The 15,285-nt window shown below is 45.1% G+C and overlaps 1 protein-coding gene across 2 annotated transcripts in view; it reads left to right on the top strand.

Moving 5' to 3' along the window:
- Positions 1–15,285, top strand: part of EML1 (EMAP like 1) — a 145,088-nt gene that overhangs the window by 91,230 nt on the left and 38,573 nt on the right. For both annotated transcript variants that reach the window (XM_060003929.1, XM_060003930.1), the window contains exons 5-8: positions 10,160–10,188; positions 13,500–13,629; positions 14,208–14,357; positions 15,123–15,192. In XM_060003929.1, coding sequence (XP_059859912.1) covers positions 10,160–10,188; positions 13,500–13,629; positions 14,208–14,357; positions 15,123–15,192 — 379 coding nt within the window. The remainder of the gene's footprint in view (positions 1–10,159; positions 10,189–13,499; positions 13,630–14,207; positions 14,358–15,122; positions 15,193–15,285) is intronic.

The following is a 15,285-nucleotide window of genomic DNA, read 5'->3' as shown; positions in this document are numbered from 1 at the left end:
GAGACCTGTGCAGAGTAGAAGAAAATAATTCATGAGGCTTTCCAAAATTCTGAACTTCATTTCCTCATTGGTAAGATGAAGGTGGTGGATGACATCTGAAATTATTAGTCTATTTTTGGTCTAACACATATTAACTTACATTCACAGGACACAGTCCTATGAGTGCAACCTGGATTTTGGCAAAATGTAAAATTGGTTGGGGAGAAATAAAGTATTATACAGTCATCCCAGGTTGTCCGAGGGGGAATGGTTCCAGGATCCCACCCCCATACCAAGGACAGACGCTCAAGTCCTTTAGCCCGTGGGTTCTGCACCCACAGATTCAACCAGCCGTGGATTTCTACGATTGCGGGTGTTTAATTCCGCAGATGCAGAACCTGCGGATGCAGAGGACCGACCATGTATTCTCATGGTTGTTACTGTCACATCAGAATGAGCTGGTGTGCAGGCCCCGAGCTTCACAGGAAAGCTTATCAGAATGTGAGTGAGTGAGGTGTAGCTTTGGGTCTGTCCTGATTTGCAGAAGCAAGTCCTTCACGCAGGGCAGTGCTTTAACTTGTGTCAATCGCAGGCTGTCGGCTGTAACGCTCACAGTGACCACGCACCACACACAGCGCTGGCTCCAGTGCACCTGGCACTTCTGTGAAAATTAGGAGGCTCCTTTCAACATTTATATTCCTCAGTAATAATAATTACACTCCCTATAAACTGTACAGATCTTACTGTCCAACATAAAATACCAGTGTTTTTGATGTCCTAAGCATTCCCGTTTTCCAAGATACATTAATTTAGTTAATAATAATCATGTGTTCATAGAAACTGTTATTCCTGAGAGTGTCACTTTTCGTGCTCCTGTATCTCCTTTTCTTTGGAAATGGCCGTGAGAGTCAACAGTTTCTCTTGTGACATTGTAGACTTTTATCTTAGCATAGTTAACATTTTAAAATATTTTGCTTGCAATGAGCCACAGAATTTTAACAGCCCTTATTAATCTTTGTACCGACAAAACTTTCATAAGAACAAAAGCAATATATGGCAATGTAATATTCACTTTATATGTTATTGATTGTAAGTGAATATTAACAGTTATACCGTGATTTGTGTCATAAGGAAGTATTTATTAAATTTAAATAGGGAATCGCCAATAACATTCTGATAAACAACCTGTACTATCTAATGTCGCCAGTAGACTAATCCAAGAGAGGTTTTTTAAAATTTTTTTTTAAAAATGTTTTATATCAGACAGAAAAACAACTACTGTTTGTAATGCATAGTTTATGTTAGATGTTGCTAGACTGATAAAATGTTTCAATTATCCAACTGGTTCCTCCTTTGTGATTCTGACTGGAATAGCATATATCAACTTTGTAAGCAAGACACTTTGTTTCCATCAAAAAGTTGTTGCAGTATGAGCTGATTTTGTTAGAACAAGAAGTGTTTCAGCCATCTGCTGGAAACCTTGTAACACACAAATAAACTGCCCATCTCTGGAGTAAACAAATATGAAGAAAGCTTCAAAATTATGAAGACGTCTGCCACATAAAAGTGTTCCCTTAGATCCCCTTCTGTGTTGTGCAACTGGCTGCTTTATCCAGGCCGTGAAGTTCAGAACCCTAAGCGGAACTCTCAGCTCCATCCTTCTTTAAGCTCTAGCGTTCAATGAGGCAGTCTTGTTTTTTTTAATTATTTTATTTAAGTAGAGTTGATTTACAATGTTGTGTTAGTTTCTGCTGTACAGCCAAGTGGTTCCGTTATATATATAATATATATAATTATAATAATATGATATGTATATTCTTTTCTATTATGGTTTATTACAGGGTATTGAATATAGTTCCCTGTGCTATACAGTAGGTCCTTGTTGGTTATCCATTCTATATACAATAGTTTGTATCTGCTAATCCCAAACTCCCAATCCATCCCTACCTGCCCCCGCCCCCCCCCGCCCGCCGCCCCCGGCAACCACAAGTCTGTTCTCTATGTCTGTGAGTCTGTTTCTGTTTCATGGATAAGTTCATTTATGTCATAGTTTAGATTCCACATATAAGTGATATCATATGGTATTTGTCTTTCTCTGTCTGACTTCACTCAGTATGATGATCTCTAGGTCCATCCGTATTGCTGCAAATGGCATTATTTCATTCTTTTTTATGCTGAGTAATATTCCATTACACACACACACACACACACACACACACATCTTCTTTATCCATTCTTCTGTCGATGGACATTCAGGTTGCTTCCACATCTTGGCTATTGTAAACAGTGCTGCTGTGAACATAGGGGTGCATGTATCTTTTCGAATTATAGTTTTGTCCAGATATATGCCCAGGAGTGGAATGGCTGGATCATATGGCAACTCTATTTTTAGTTTTTTGAGGAACCTCCATACTGTTCTCCATAGTGTCTGCACCAATTTACATTCCCACCAACAATGCAGGAGGGTTCCCTTTTCTGCACACCAATGAGGCAGTCTTTTGATTGACACCTCAGGGTCCTCAAGGCTCAGCATTGCTTTTCTTTTCCTTTCGCATCACTGATGGTGGAATGTAAATCTTAATCTTCAGCCTGGGTTCAAGGTCCTTCATCTACTGGCTCCTCACCCTGTCTTGTACCCTGATATCCACAGCTTCCAACACTGGCTCTTACTTTCCCCCAGCAGGATTTATTTTCCTTTTTGTAGTAATCTATTTATTACACAAGTAAACATGGGTTTTAGGATATCCAAATGTGCAAAACAGAGGAAAGGAAAATCCCCTATTATCTCAGCACTCAGAGAACTCACAGCTACCATTTTATTGTGTTTCCATCCAGACTTTATTTCTAGGGTGTTGCATGTGTGTAGGGTATACTTTTTACATAAAGAATATTCTTCTGCATACATTTTTTAACCCTCTTTTTCATTTGCTGTATGAGCATGTCTTTGTGTCAGGAAATATACTCTGACAACGTTATTTCAGATGTGGATCATTATTTATCTAGGCGAATGCACTTTTGTTGGACGTTTGGATACCAACAAGGCTTTTCTAGTCCTGTCAGACCAGCCCAACATCTAGAACAATGCCCAGCATACAGTGGGTACCCAATAAACATTTGTTGAACAACTCGTTTTACCCCAATCAATATAACAAAACGAGTGTAGACGGATGGGGCATTATAGCCGTAACCAAATTTTAATCCCAGCTCTGCCACTTTCGTTGTGTGACTGTGAACTAGTTACTTAACCTCTTTGGGGTTTCCCTCAGCACCAGTAAAAACCAGTACCTACCTCTCAGGGCTGTTGTGCGGATTAAACAAGATGGTGTGCGTAGCGTGGGGCTGGCCGACGTTGGTGCTCCGTAGATGGTGTGAGTACTGATGTTTGCCTTCTCCCTCCCAGAGTCGGAGCTGATGTTTGTACACCTTTGCTCACCCCACTCCCCAATCTTGAGTGCCTCTCTTTTCTTTTTTTGCGGTACGCGGGCCTCTCACTGTTGTGGCCTCTCCCGTTGCGGAGCACAGGCTCCGGACGCGCAGCCTCCGCGGCCATGGCTCACAGGCCCAGCCGCTCTGCGGCATGTGGGATCTTCCCGGACCGGGGCACGAACCCGCGTCCCCTGCATCGGCAGGTGGACTCTCAACCACTGCGCCACCAGGGAAGCCCTTGAGTGCCTCTCTTTATTGGGACATTCCAGAATTCTCCAACTCCCATTTCTGATCTCACCCCAACCTGAAAAGGGAGGAATCAGAAATTCTGAAGATTTCTCTCACCTTACTCATACCCTTTCCCAGCACTGTTTGACTCACTGAGCACCTACCATGTGCAGGACAGAGCGTAAGGCTTGGCGGGAAGTGGGAAGGAAAAGCCCACGAAGACTCATCCTCTCAACAAATACGAATGACACCCACAACTGAAGAGGGCCAATGTCCTTCATTTCCAAAGGTCACAACACACACCAGCGAGGGAAAGGACAGTTAGCTCAATCGGAAAGTGGGTAAAAGGTTTGAACAGAGACAGTTCGCTGAGAAAGAAATACGAGTAGCCAATTAACTAAGGAAAAGATATTCAAACTCAGTCTTCATTAAAGAAACCCAGATGAAAGTAAGAAGATAGCATATGTAGAAAAATCTTTTTTTTTTTTTTTTTTTTTGCGGTACGCGGGCCTCTCACTGCCGTGGCCTCTCCTATTGCGGAGCACAGGCTCCGGACACGCAGGCTCAGAGGCCATGGCTCACGGGCCCAGCCGCTCCGCAGCATGTGGGATCTTCCCGGACCGGGGCACGAACCCGTGTGCCCTGCATCGGCAGGCGGACTCCCAACCACTGCGCCACCAGGGAAGCCCCTAGAAAAATCTTTTTATTGTAGTATTAGAAAATCAAACAGATACCAAAACCAAACAAATGCAGAGCTTGATGAATTACACTTTTTAACACTTAGTAAGTGGAGGTTTGTCCCTTGTCCTAAGTGGCATATGTATGTGTCTGGAAACTTGGCAGGAGAACTCCAGCTAATCCTTCAGGATGCCCCTTTCTCTGGGAAGCCTGCCTGAGCGCCCTGGTCTGAGTTAGCTGCCTTCCAGATTGCTTTGTTCCTGCCCATTAACTTTATCTGTAACTGTAACTCCTCCCTCCCCACCCCCCAGGGGCTTCCCACACATTCCGCCCCCCCCACCCCCGCCCCCTTAAGCTTTGGGAGGGCAGAGCTGTGTCATTTTTTCTTCTTTATATTCCTAGCACTTTGCACAGTTCTGGCACACAGTAAGTGCTCAATAAACATTCGCTGAATGAATGAAAGGATGTTACCTATATACTGTACTTAGATTTTAAAACCATAGTCATTTTAGAACTATGCAAACAGCACCACCTATTGGTAGATGATTTTAACACTACATTTTGGATTCCGAAACGTTGGAAATTAGGTGATTTAAATGAATCTTTTTTTTTTTTTCAAATGAAAAGATTGTTTCACTCTTTAAGCCAAGGGGTCATTTAGTTTTTAACAAATGTTAAAATAATAAGTGCTGGTATGGTATTCTTTATTTTGTTTTAGTTTTGAGGCTATTAGGTGAAGAGCTCAAAAGTACATACATGTATTGATAGGTTATTGTCAGTGAAATTAGGAGGAAGAGGGAAGTAATATTAATTAATAACCGTGTGTTAGATACTTTGTCACATGTTATATACGATCCTGCCAGTACCCTATGCCTCACAGTGGTTTTAGTCCCATTTTTGTAGATGAAAGAATCTAAAGTTTATCGAGGTAAAATGATTTGCCCAAATAAAACACGAATCCAACTGCCTTCAAAATCTGTGCTCCTGGGACTTCCCTGGTGGTGCAATGGGTAAGGCTCCACGCTTCCAGTGCAGGGGGCCTGGGTTTGATCCCTGGTCAGGGAACTAGATCCCACATGCTGCAACTAAGAGTTCACATGCCACAACTAAGGAGCCCGCCTGCCACAACTAAGGAGGCCTGGAGCCGCAACTAAGGAGCCCGCCTGCTGCAACTAAGGAGCCCACGTGCTGCAATTAAGGAGCCCGCGAGCCTCAACTAAGACCCAGTGCAACCAAAAAACAAAAAACCCTGTGCTCCTTCTGCCACGTTAAACTGGAAGTATTGGTTGGAAATGTCTATGAAGCAGTAGTTTTTGTCCCCAGTAGCAACTTCTAAATATTTTAAATAGATGGTTCCTGAATGACCCTACTTGGAGTTAACAGCTGCTTACTTAAGGGCAATTTATAAAAAGAATCAGTGTTTACGTAGCAGAGTATCTTGACTCCCAGCAGGGATCACATTTCATCAAGTGAAGTCATTTTCAGAAGGAGTCATGGTATGTATGCCGAGAGGTACCATTTTTGTAGATGAATAAGTTGCAGGGAAAAAACATGTTTGACTTTGGAACGGTCTCCTCCTCGATCAGGCCTTATTAATCATTTTGTAAAGCAAGTATCTCTGCTCGGAAGCATTTGGCCACTGTCAGTCTGCCCTAATTCCCGTCTCCAGAGCTCCCTGTTACATGCGTCACCCATGTGTCGGAGACCGGCTTTCAGGACCTTGGGGTAAATTAGTAACAGATACGAATGTGCTAAGCGCGGATCCCACCGCAGAGGAGCAGTGCAGGGAATACTCGTTGCATCTGAGTCTGAACGAGTTCTTGGCTGGACTCTCCCCCTTACAAACACCCAGCCCACAGTGAGTCATCTGAGTGATATCAGATGAAGGGGAAACAGCCACTTTTGACAGTCCCGGCAACCAGAGTCCACAGTGAACGTTTTCGGGGATAACATGTCACTTAGGTGATTATAGCTGCTTCGTGGTGTGAGCTCACAGCTCCGGGTGGGAGTTTTTCTTTGGGCCAACTGTCTGGTTTCCTCCTACTGCCTCTAGATCCAGCTACTGGTCTGGTGAAGGCTCCAGGCTTCCTCACGTCCTCCGTGACCCCCAGGTACTGCTTCTAGTTAGGAGAGTCTCCCGAACCTTCCAGCTTTAGGGAGTGTACAGCCAAGCTCTTTCAGCAAATCTCCTTCCTGCCAAAAACAGAGCAGTAAAAAGACCCGCACTGGATTGCACCGTGGTTCATTTTGGAGATATTGGGCCCAGCAGCCTGAGGCCGGAATAGCCAAGAGACGAGGGTTTGCTTGCCAGAAGGGAAATCCTTTCTCTCCTCTGGGCTTACTTCAGTCCTGGGCTTCAGGGTGGGGAACATCTGCGCTGACTCCACACTCGGACAGGGATGGATGGAGCCTCATTCTGGTCCCAGAGTTTATTCACTCTCCCCCCGCCCCCAGGAACCGCACCCTGGCGGCAGAGGCAGTGCCAAGTCCCCCACTTCAGTTTTCCATTTAGCCCATTTAAGGAATGGGTGCCCAGGGACAAATTACACCACACCTTGAGAGGCAGTCATCTCCCGTTCCAAGTGAGCTCACGAGCCGAGCGTGTTTCCAGTGTGCTGGGTCTGAAGGGTCCACGCTCAGCTCTATTGACGGTGAGTTCAAGATCGGACAGGTGATGGGCGCGCGGCTGCCATTCACTGATGTTGACCTGGGGCCACGGCATCTTTAACTTTGGATCCTCGTCATCACATGTTCTGTGGGTTTGCCCTTCTGTCAATCGTTGGAAAGATTTGTTGTCATTTTATAGGTTAGTATTTATCAGACGTGCATGTGTGAGTTGGAATAGTACCTTTTCCCAGGCTTCTTGCCTTTCAGGAGGGTGGTATGTGGGCAGGAATCGTGGGTTCTAAAGTAAGGATAGTATATCTTTCTATAAAAATTGAACTTTCTAAAATAACGAAGCCTAGCGATAGTATGTTTTCTAAATACAATACCTGTATACCCAAAAGGTAAGGCATAGTTTAGAGCAAGGTGTAAAGAACTATGAGAACTTCAGTGCCTGGTACCTCTCAGTGACCTTTAGCTGTTAACACTTAGCTGCCTTTTTCTGGTCTTTTAACTAATCTTTCATCCATCTTCTTCAACATCAGAATTCCACTGGCTTCCCTATATTTGAAGTTCAAATTCCCCTATAGATGTTCTCTTTCTAAGAGGAACATAATCTGTAATTGCTCTTTTCTGTCTCTAGGGAGGGTTCCAGATTGCTTATGTCTGTTTCATGGACTTGGCATCTTTCTGCTTTTGTGATTAAAGTCATGATGGAAAAATAACATTCCTGTCTTCTAATTCCCTGCCTGGCTTACCTAACCAGTAGGTTTGCTTTGTAGTCTTCTGTTTTAGCTTTTCCTCTTGTGTCCTTGCCCTGCCTGTGAATCTAATAAGATATAAAAGTTGCAGTTAAGACTTAACGCTTCTGCTTAGAAAATCACAAGAGTGTCACTCCCCCCAACGACGAGAACAAGCCAGGTGAGCCCGCCGTGGAGCCGAGGTCACCGAGTGATATGACGAACTCCAGCCCCAAAAGTGACAAGCCCCTCTTAGGAGGGACTGCCCTGGCCGCCGTGATCTTTGGCAGAGCTGCAGGAGAGGAGGAATGGTTGTAAGAAGAAAGGAGCTGACAGCTTGTAGAATCCCGAGAGGCCGAGTGGTGTAGAACTCTCGGGAGCCCCAGGCACAAAGGGAACCTTCACACACACGTACCCCTTTTCCACAGACCTTCGGTGAGCTTGTGACAGAGCCTGGGAGCAGGACAGGAGTTCTGAAGCCACCCTTTCTGAGCCCAGGCATGGCACCTGCCGAGGGCCCAGCCCGAGGACCGGGAGGGATGCTCCACACTGGGCCTTGTGTGGGTACCACCCCGAAGGAGGGACGAAGATGCTGAGAGGGGGCCCTGGAGGGGCTGCATGCCGTGATGGCGCAGTAAAGGCTGAGGACTGACCGGGAGGACAGCGAGAAACGCCAGGCGCCAGGAAGTACCGGCTGCCTCGGGGGAGGTGGGGGGCAGCAGGGCCGTCGGGACAGCCCCCAGCCCCCCTGGCCAGACGCACACCCACGGGGCCAGCTGGGATCAGAGGCAGGGAGGGCTCCAGACCTTACCAGCTTCCAGGCAGCAGCTGAAGACTGTTACAGGCCCCGGGACGCGGTCGTGAGCACAGATCTTTGCCCTCCTGCGCTTCTGGGGAGAGACAGATTAATACAGATAAAGCCAGGCGGGGCGTGGTGAGCAGGACCGAGGAGGCCGCAGAGTGGAGCATCAAAGAAGGCCTCTCGGGGGGCGGCTCTGAGCACACGCCCGGCCATGCGCTCTACAGGGGGGTGGGAAGCTGGGGTCCACACCGGGCTTGGGAGCTGCTGGCCCAGTCTCGGGACAGCAAGGACAGAGTGTCTGGAAGTCTGTGACTGAGGGGAGAGACAGGAGGATGAGATCGGAAAAATGTCGGGGTCCACAGAGGTTGTTTTGGGCCTTCAGGGCTGATGGAAGTTAGGCTTTTGTGTTAAATGGTGTGCGGGGCCTGCAGAGTACTATTTTCAGTGACCAGTGGTTAGCTTGCTGAAATCTCAGCCCATAGCAGATCCACCTACTTGAAACACAGTAAACCACTCTTAAAGCATCAGTAAAGAGTTTCCCGCCATATACTCATAAAATTATCTGAAAATCAAGGCCATTAATAAATAATATCATTTATTACATCATGGGATTAGGGGTAGTTTTTACTGGTGGTGTTTCTCAATGTATTTCAAGTTTAAAATGAAGGAGAAAAGTAATATTAGGACCGTATCTGCTCCAGTATTTGTTTTTCAACATGTACGCACAAAAAATGTAGGCGCCTCTGCAGGCTTACAGTTCTCCCAGCCCTCTCTGGGACGGGTTTCGTTTATTTACTGTGTCTTTTCCACATCTTAAAGCGGGAGGTACTCTGGTGGGGTAGGGGTACCTTGGAAGACGGCATAGACATCGGAGTCTCACAGGCTTGGCTTCAAGCACTGGCTCTGTGTTTGAACGGGGCGCACTTCCCGCCGTGCTTGGGAGTCCCTTCCCTTGTTTGGCATGAGGTGACAGTCTTCCCACAGGCAGCTGTCAGGTTGTCACGGGGAGGGCTGTGCCCTCCTGCACTTGGGGGGACTCCCCATGCAGGCTCGTCCTGTGGGAGGATTGCCCCTAGGGATGACCTCAGTCCCTGGTGGTGTGAACTTGAACACGGTGGGGTTCTGGTTTCCCAGGTGCAGTCATGGGGGGTCTCGGCCTGGCCAAGGCCCACAGTGGGGATCCCCACATGTCCCAGGATGTGGCCACACCCTGACATTCCTTATTCTTCCCTCTCTCCCACCCCTTCATCCCACCCCCCGCCCACCCCGTACCCATCCCTGCTGGGAGCTGGACGCTAAAAGCTCTCTCCCCAAAGCCCCTGTGGCAGGAGTTTGCTAGTTTTAAGTAAATTCTTCAGATAATCTGCCAGAAGAGCGTGGAGAAGGAAGACAAACCTTTCTACACGTTTAGGCAGGGCTGTTCCCGTCGTGATGAGCCACATGTGTTCCGTCTCCAAACCTTTATCTGTTCTCATAAAAAGCACATCTTTGGTGGTAAAGTCGGGATTGTCGTCTCTGGCACCTGGTTTTGGACACTTCTGCTTACGTTCCTCCTCTTTGCAGTTACATGGTTTTGTTTTTCTTTTTAACAGCATCCGTGTGACAAACTGCGGCAGCTAGTGGGGTGTGGGGTCTTCTGTGAATGAGACTAACCACCACCCCCCGCCTCCCTTTACAAACTGGTTTGGTTTTATCTCCACAGCAAACCCAAGGAGCCGGTCTTCAGCGCAGGTAAGGCTGATTGAATGTTGGTGCGGGCGTCCCTCAGTCACCTCAGGACTTGAGGGGCGATAAGTAGTTATTCAGGGGCAGCTGGGACGGGCAGAACATGGGGGTCCATGTGGCAGGACTGGGGGCTGAGCGCTCACTGTCAGCCTGTACCTGGGGGTCTGATGGCTCACGTCATACAGAGACCACCCAGAAAATGGTCATAAAGACTAAACCCTTTACTCACCCCCTTTAAACCGATTCAAGATACATCAATAAGGAGGAAGAGTGAGATGCCATTATACTGAAACAAAAGTTCTAGGTTAAGAGACTCCTGTTGCTTTGTTATCTCTTCCTTACTAATGGGGCTCCCCCCCCCCATCATCAACATTTACATTTCTCTGAAGGGGAAAGTTTCTGATGCATCCAGTTATAACTTTGTCTAAAAGCAACTTTTTTTTTCTTTTTCTGCCTTTGATTTCCTAAACTGCAAACTAATAGTTCATATATATCTTTCTATATGTCTTTTCTAACACATTTTATAATAAGGGAGCTGCTATTTTGAGAATAGTAACCTTATTTGAAAGTGTGTTTAAAAACGCAAAATCATTGACAAGTGTGCAACGGGTTAAATAAATTCATTTAATTTTCCAAGGTTTTTTTCCCCCTTAAGTGCACAATTGAAACATGAAAGTCGGACTTTCCTATTTATCCGCATGTGCTTCAGTATTCATTTCGTTTTCAAGAAGCATGAAATTACTCACTGAAAATGTAATCACCCTAAGCCTGCAGAGCTAGGTCTGGAGTGCACTTGTCAGAATCCCCGAAATGTGTCCAGGTTTTTCTAGCAGGGGGCCGGGAGCCTCTCGGCCTGAGGGCTCGGGAGTGCTCCCGGGCAGGCCAGTCACTCTTGCAGTGCCCCATCGTCTCTTTACCCAGCACTTCTGTCTCTGTCTCCGAAATCACAAGGGAAACGCCGGGTGACACACTGCAAAGGTAGGCGGCATTTCTGAAACCTCATAGCTCTCTGAGCAAAGCTGTGACCCAGGCTGCAGAAACTCTTTTCATACAGGCCAACAGATAGTCTCCTTGTATGAAAATGTTTTTGTGATGCAAACCACTTTGATTCGTTGGAAGTTAAAAGCATTCCTGAGCATTTACTTGGGTGGGTTTTAATGAGCAGCTATAAATTGGATCTTGATGGATTATTGGCTGATTATAGGAACTCTTTTTAAAATCTGTATAACCTTAAGAGAGCTATAGGGCAACCCCTGGATGCCCCACTGTTTGAAACCTGCACTGCTGCTGGCCGCTCCCTCTAGCACCTTTGGGTTTGGTGGGTGTGTGCTGTTATCCTAATACGCCTGAAAAAAAAACCCCAAAAAACAAAAAAAAACCATTGCTTTCCCTTGCTGCGTTTTTCATTTTAGTTGTAGAATGTCTGACTTACCAGTACAAAACAGTGCCAAGGCTAACTCCAGCGCTTTTTTGCCCAGTCCGGTGACGTAGAACTGCCCAGTGAGCAAACCTCCACCATAAGGACTTTACCAGCACATAACAACCATATACTCAAGTAGATGTTTCACTTACGTTGATCATATGCAGCCCTACTAGGCTTCTTGTGTGTGCTGTGGGATGGCATCATAGTCCCTTTATTCGGAATCTGCATTCCGTGATTCCCCTTACAAAGAGAATTAACGGAATCGCTTGTCACTTAAGCTGTCACACCCACCCCTCCTTGTCCCCCTTCTATCGGTCTGCTGGGTGCTTTTAGGGTCTGCAGCTGAGGTAGCCACACTGTCTGATGAGCTGAGACTTGGGTGAGGGATTAAGGAAGGGAAGAGGTCAGCTGAGGCGAGCATGGGTAGAGGCACGGAGTGGTGTGCAGGTGGCAGAGAGAGAGAAGGTTCCACGGGGTGGGGGGTAGCTGTGGCCAGTGAGGTCACGTACGGGAGTAGCAGGGCAGGGCAGTTAGAGCTTTGGGTCCAGCAGGTAAGAGAGTGGGAGAAGGATTCTGAATCCATTGTGGGCCTTGACAGGTTTGGCAGCAGCATCTAGGATGACCGGGGCGGGGGGCGGGGTGATGAGAAGGCCTGCAGTGCCATGGGCCTCAGATGGGCTAGTCCCAGCGGAGCTGGGGAGGCGGATCACAGAACAGAGCAGCTGGCACGCTGTGTGCAGGCGTGAAGAGTGTATTGCATGCCCTTATGACCTGAATTGCACGCACACCATAACATAAAGTGGGATGGCCTCTCAACTTCCAGGCAATGTTGCATGTGGCATTGTTTGCAAATCCTTAGGAATAAGACTTACAAAACTAATTTGTAAATGTGGTACTTACGACACTATAATTACTTTATGACTTCCTCAGCAATTTCCTCTCTGCGGAGGATTTTTCTGTTGAGTGATGTACAGATATCCGTGGTCCCAACTGCCCAATTTAAATGCCATTAAGACCCAGTCCTTTGATCTGCAGTGAAGCATCAGAATGCAGTGAGTTCTGAATCAGAACAGAATTCATCAAGAGCTCACAAGACATTTTCTTTGGTCTTATTATATCCTGAAAACTGTAGCCAGAAAACCCGAAGTCGTTTCTTTTTAAAAGTCCAGGAGTTGCCCCTTGTCCATATGTTATTGGGTTTTACTTTCATCCCTATAATTTATCAAAACATCATAAGTTATTTTGTTATTAAAAATGTTTGTTTAGGAAAGGTTTATTTCCCAGTTTCTCTCTCTAATGGGTCTTTTGTTCTCTGGTTTCCTATTTCTAGCTTTTCTTTGAGCATTTTCCTCCTGCATGCATCCTAGCATGTACTTCTGCTGATTTTGTGTTCTTTACACTTGAAAGAAGTGTCCAGTGTAAAAGATACATAAAGACACATTTTTACATTGCGCTATAACACACCAATTTAAATATTGAAAGATATTTTATGAATTTTGATACTGACATTGTATATACATTGAACTCAATAAAGAATTTAAGTGGATTTCTTGTGTTAGTTGTAATTTTGGGGGGGGGTGGCATTTTTCCCCCTCCTGATGATGAAACGTAAGCACTAAAATCTCTCATGGAAAATAATTGTGGGAATCCAGTTCTTTCCTGCCTTTTACAATTTCTTACATTACTTAAGTAAGCAGAATGTCAAAGGCAAACAAGATGAAAAATTTTGTTTCAAACCGTTTGTGTTTTAGGTAGTTTTCCCTAGGACTTTAACCAGAAAGGACATAAAGGGCAAAGTTTCCGCTTTCCCATTGAAAGGCTAGAGAAAATATAACCTTTTTTCAGGTACGCTGGGCACTGAGGTATCCTACTGACCTCTTTGTTCTCTTCATAGAAGAAGGATATGTAAAGATGTTTCTTCGTGGACGCCCCGTTACCATGCACATGCCCAAAGATCAAGTGGATTCTTACAGCTTGGAAGCAAAAGTAGAACTACCAACGAAGAGACTTAAGCTGGAATGGGTGTATCCTTTATTCATTGATTAAGTCTTACACGAAGTACTCAGTCGATGAATGCTTTTATCGAAATTCAGCTGTAGAAAATCATGTAACTAAACCATGCTGGCACAAAGTTTTTAAACCCAAAGAAAGAAAGAGGGGTACCCTGGAAGGAAAGACTAGCATTGCCCCCTCCGCCAAGTAGGGACTTGGCTAACCTTGGGGCCTAACTTCGAGTTAACACCGACTAATTAAAGAAGGAACATGAGGATGAACCCAGGACTAAATGAAGGAAATACAGTGTATGGCTTATATTAAATGGACATGTAGCACAGGTAGAATACCCTTTACAGAAAAGCAAACGAAAAAGCTCCCACAAAATCTAAGCCACAAAAATCTGAGTCAGCCGTATGACTAGCGTTCTTGAAATAAAGCTGCTGGAGCCTTCATAGTATGAGATTTGGGAACATGAACGAGCTTCCGAGAAGAAAAAAATGAAAGGCAAGAAAATAGAGCCCGTGAAAGAGTTGGGTTTTTATTTTATTTTACTTTATTTTTTACTTTTAAAAAACATATTTTTTATTTTGTCTTGACGTACACGAAGCTATGGGTACAGGGGTCGAGACTGTCGTAACAACCTGTACTTGCTTCCAACGGGCGAGACTGTGTATTTCATCGCGTCCGTGGTCGTGCTGTACAATGTGGAGGAGCAGCTGCAGCGGCATTACACGGGCCATAATGATGACGTGAAGTGGTGAGTCCTCAAAACTGGGATTCCTCTGACACCTGTGGGAAGAGCATTGGCAGAAAGGGTTCAGTGATGGGATATAACTAAAGAGAAAGAAAGGGATCTGAGAAAATAGGATCTTTGGGGAAAACTCTTGTGTTCTGGGTAGCCTGCTCTCTAAGACACCTTTTTAGTTTTCTCTCCTTATAACACATCATCTTAACCAACCACGTTACCTAAACAAATAGCTCTAACAGACCCCTATCTGGAGGCCTTCTCGTGCTAACGGCTTCTAATTTGAGTCTTTATTTTTTAATAAAAATGTTTTGCCTCATGTGTATGTCTGGGTCTGCTATTCCTATAATTCATTTATACCTTTGGTAGCGATTTTATGTATCTGGAAAAGATGATGGATGAATAGATGGATTTATGTATTTCTATTTATCCTGACTCCCTGGTCAGTTATTAAAATGCTGTTGGAAAAAGATGATGCTTTTGCTATTTGATATACTCAAATGACTTCTTAATAAAGATTGTATACTAATGAAGTGGTTCTGAGACTGAAATGGTATTTCCCAAGCAGAGGGTGCTTTTTCTTTGAACTTGAAAATTCTCTATAGGTAATGGAATTAAGATGAAACGAAATGAGGTGCTTAGAGAATTTATCATGACTGTAAGAAGTTAGGCACTGTGTATATCTTACTTTTAAATTTTTGACCAGATTGTATTTGATCAAGGGAAGAGTGAAGCTTACCTTTAAACGGTAGATGTTTTTTAAATATCTCTTTTTAGCCTTGCAGTTCATCCTGATAGGATCACGATAGCCACAGGACAAGTTGCAGGCACATCTAAGGATGGAAAAGTGAGTTCTATTTTAATATTTTTGTAATGAACTGGTAACACAAAATAATTTTCTGAAAATTTTGCTGACGAATGAGCCTGCTTAGGTATAAAA

The sequence above is a fragment of the Delphinus delphis genome, chromosome 2, assembly GCF_949987515.2.
Source record: "Delphinus delphis chromosome 2, mDelDel1.2, whole genome shotgun sequence".
NCBI classification, from domain to species: Eukaryota; Metazoa; Chordata; class Mammalia; order Artiodactyla; family Delphinidae; genus Delphinus; species Delphinus delphis.
This window is presented reverse-complemented; position numbering and strand designations above follow the sequence as displayed.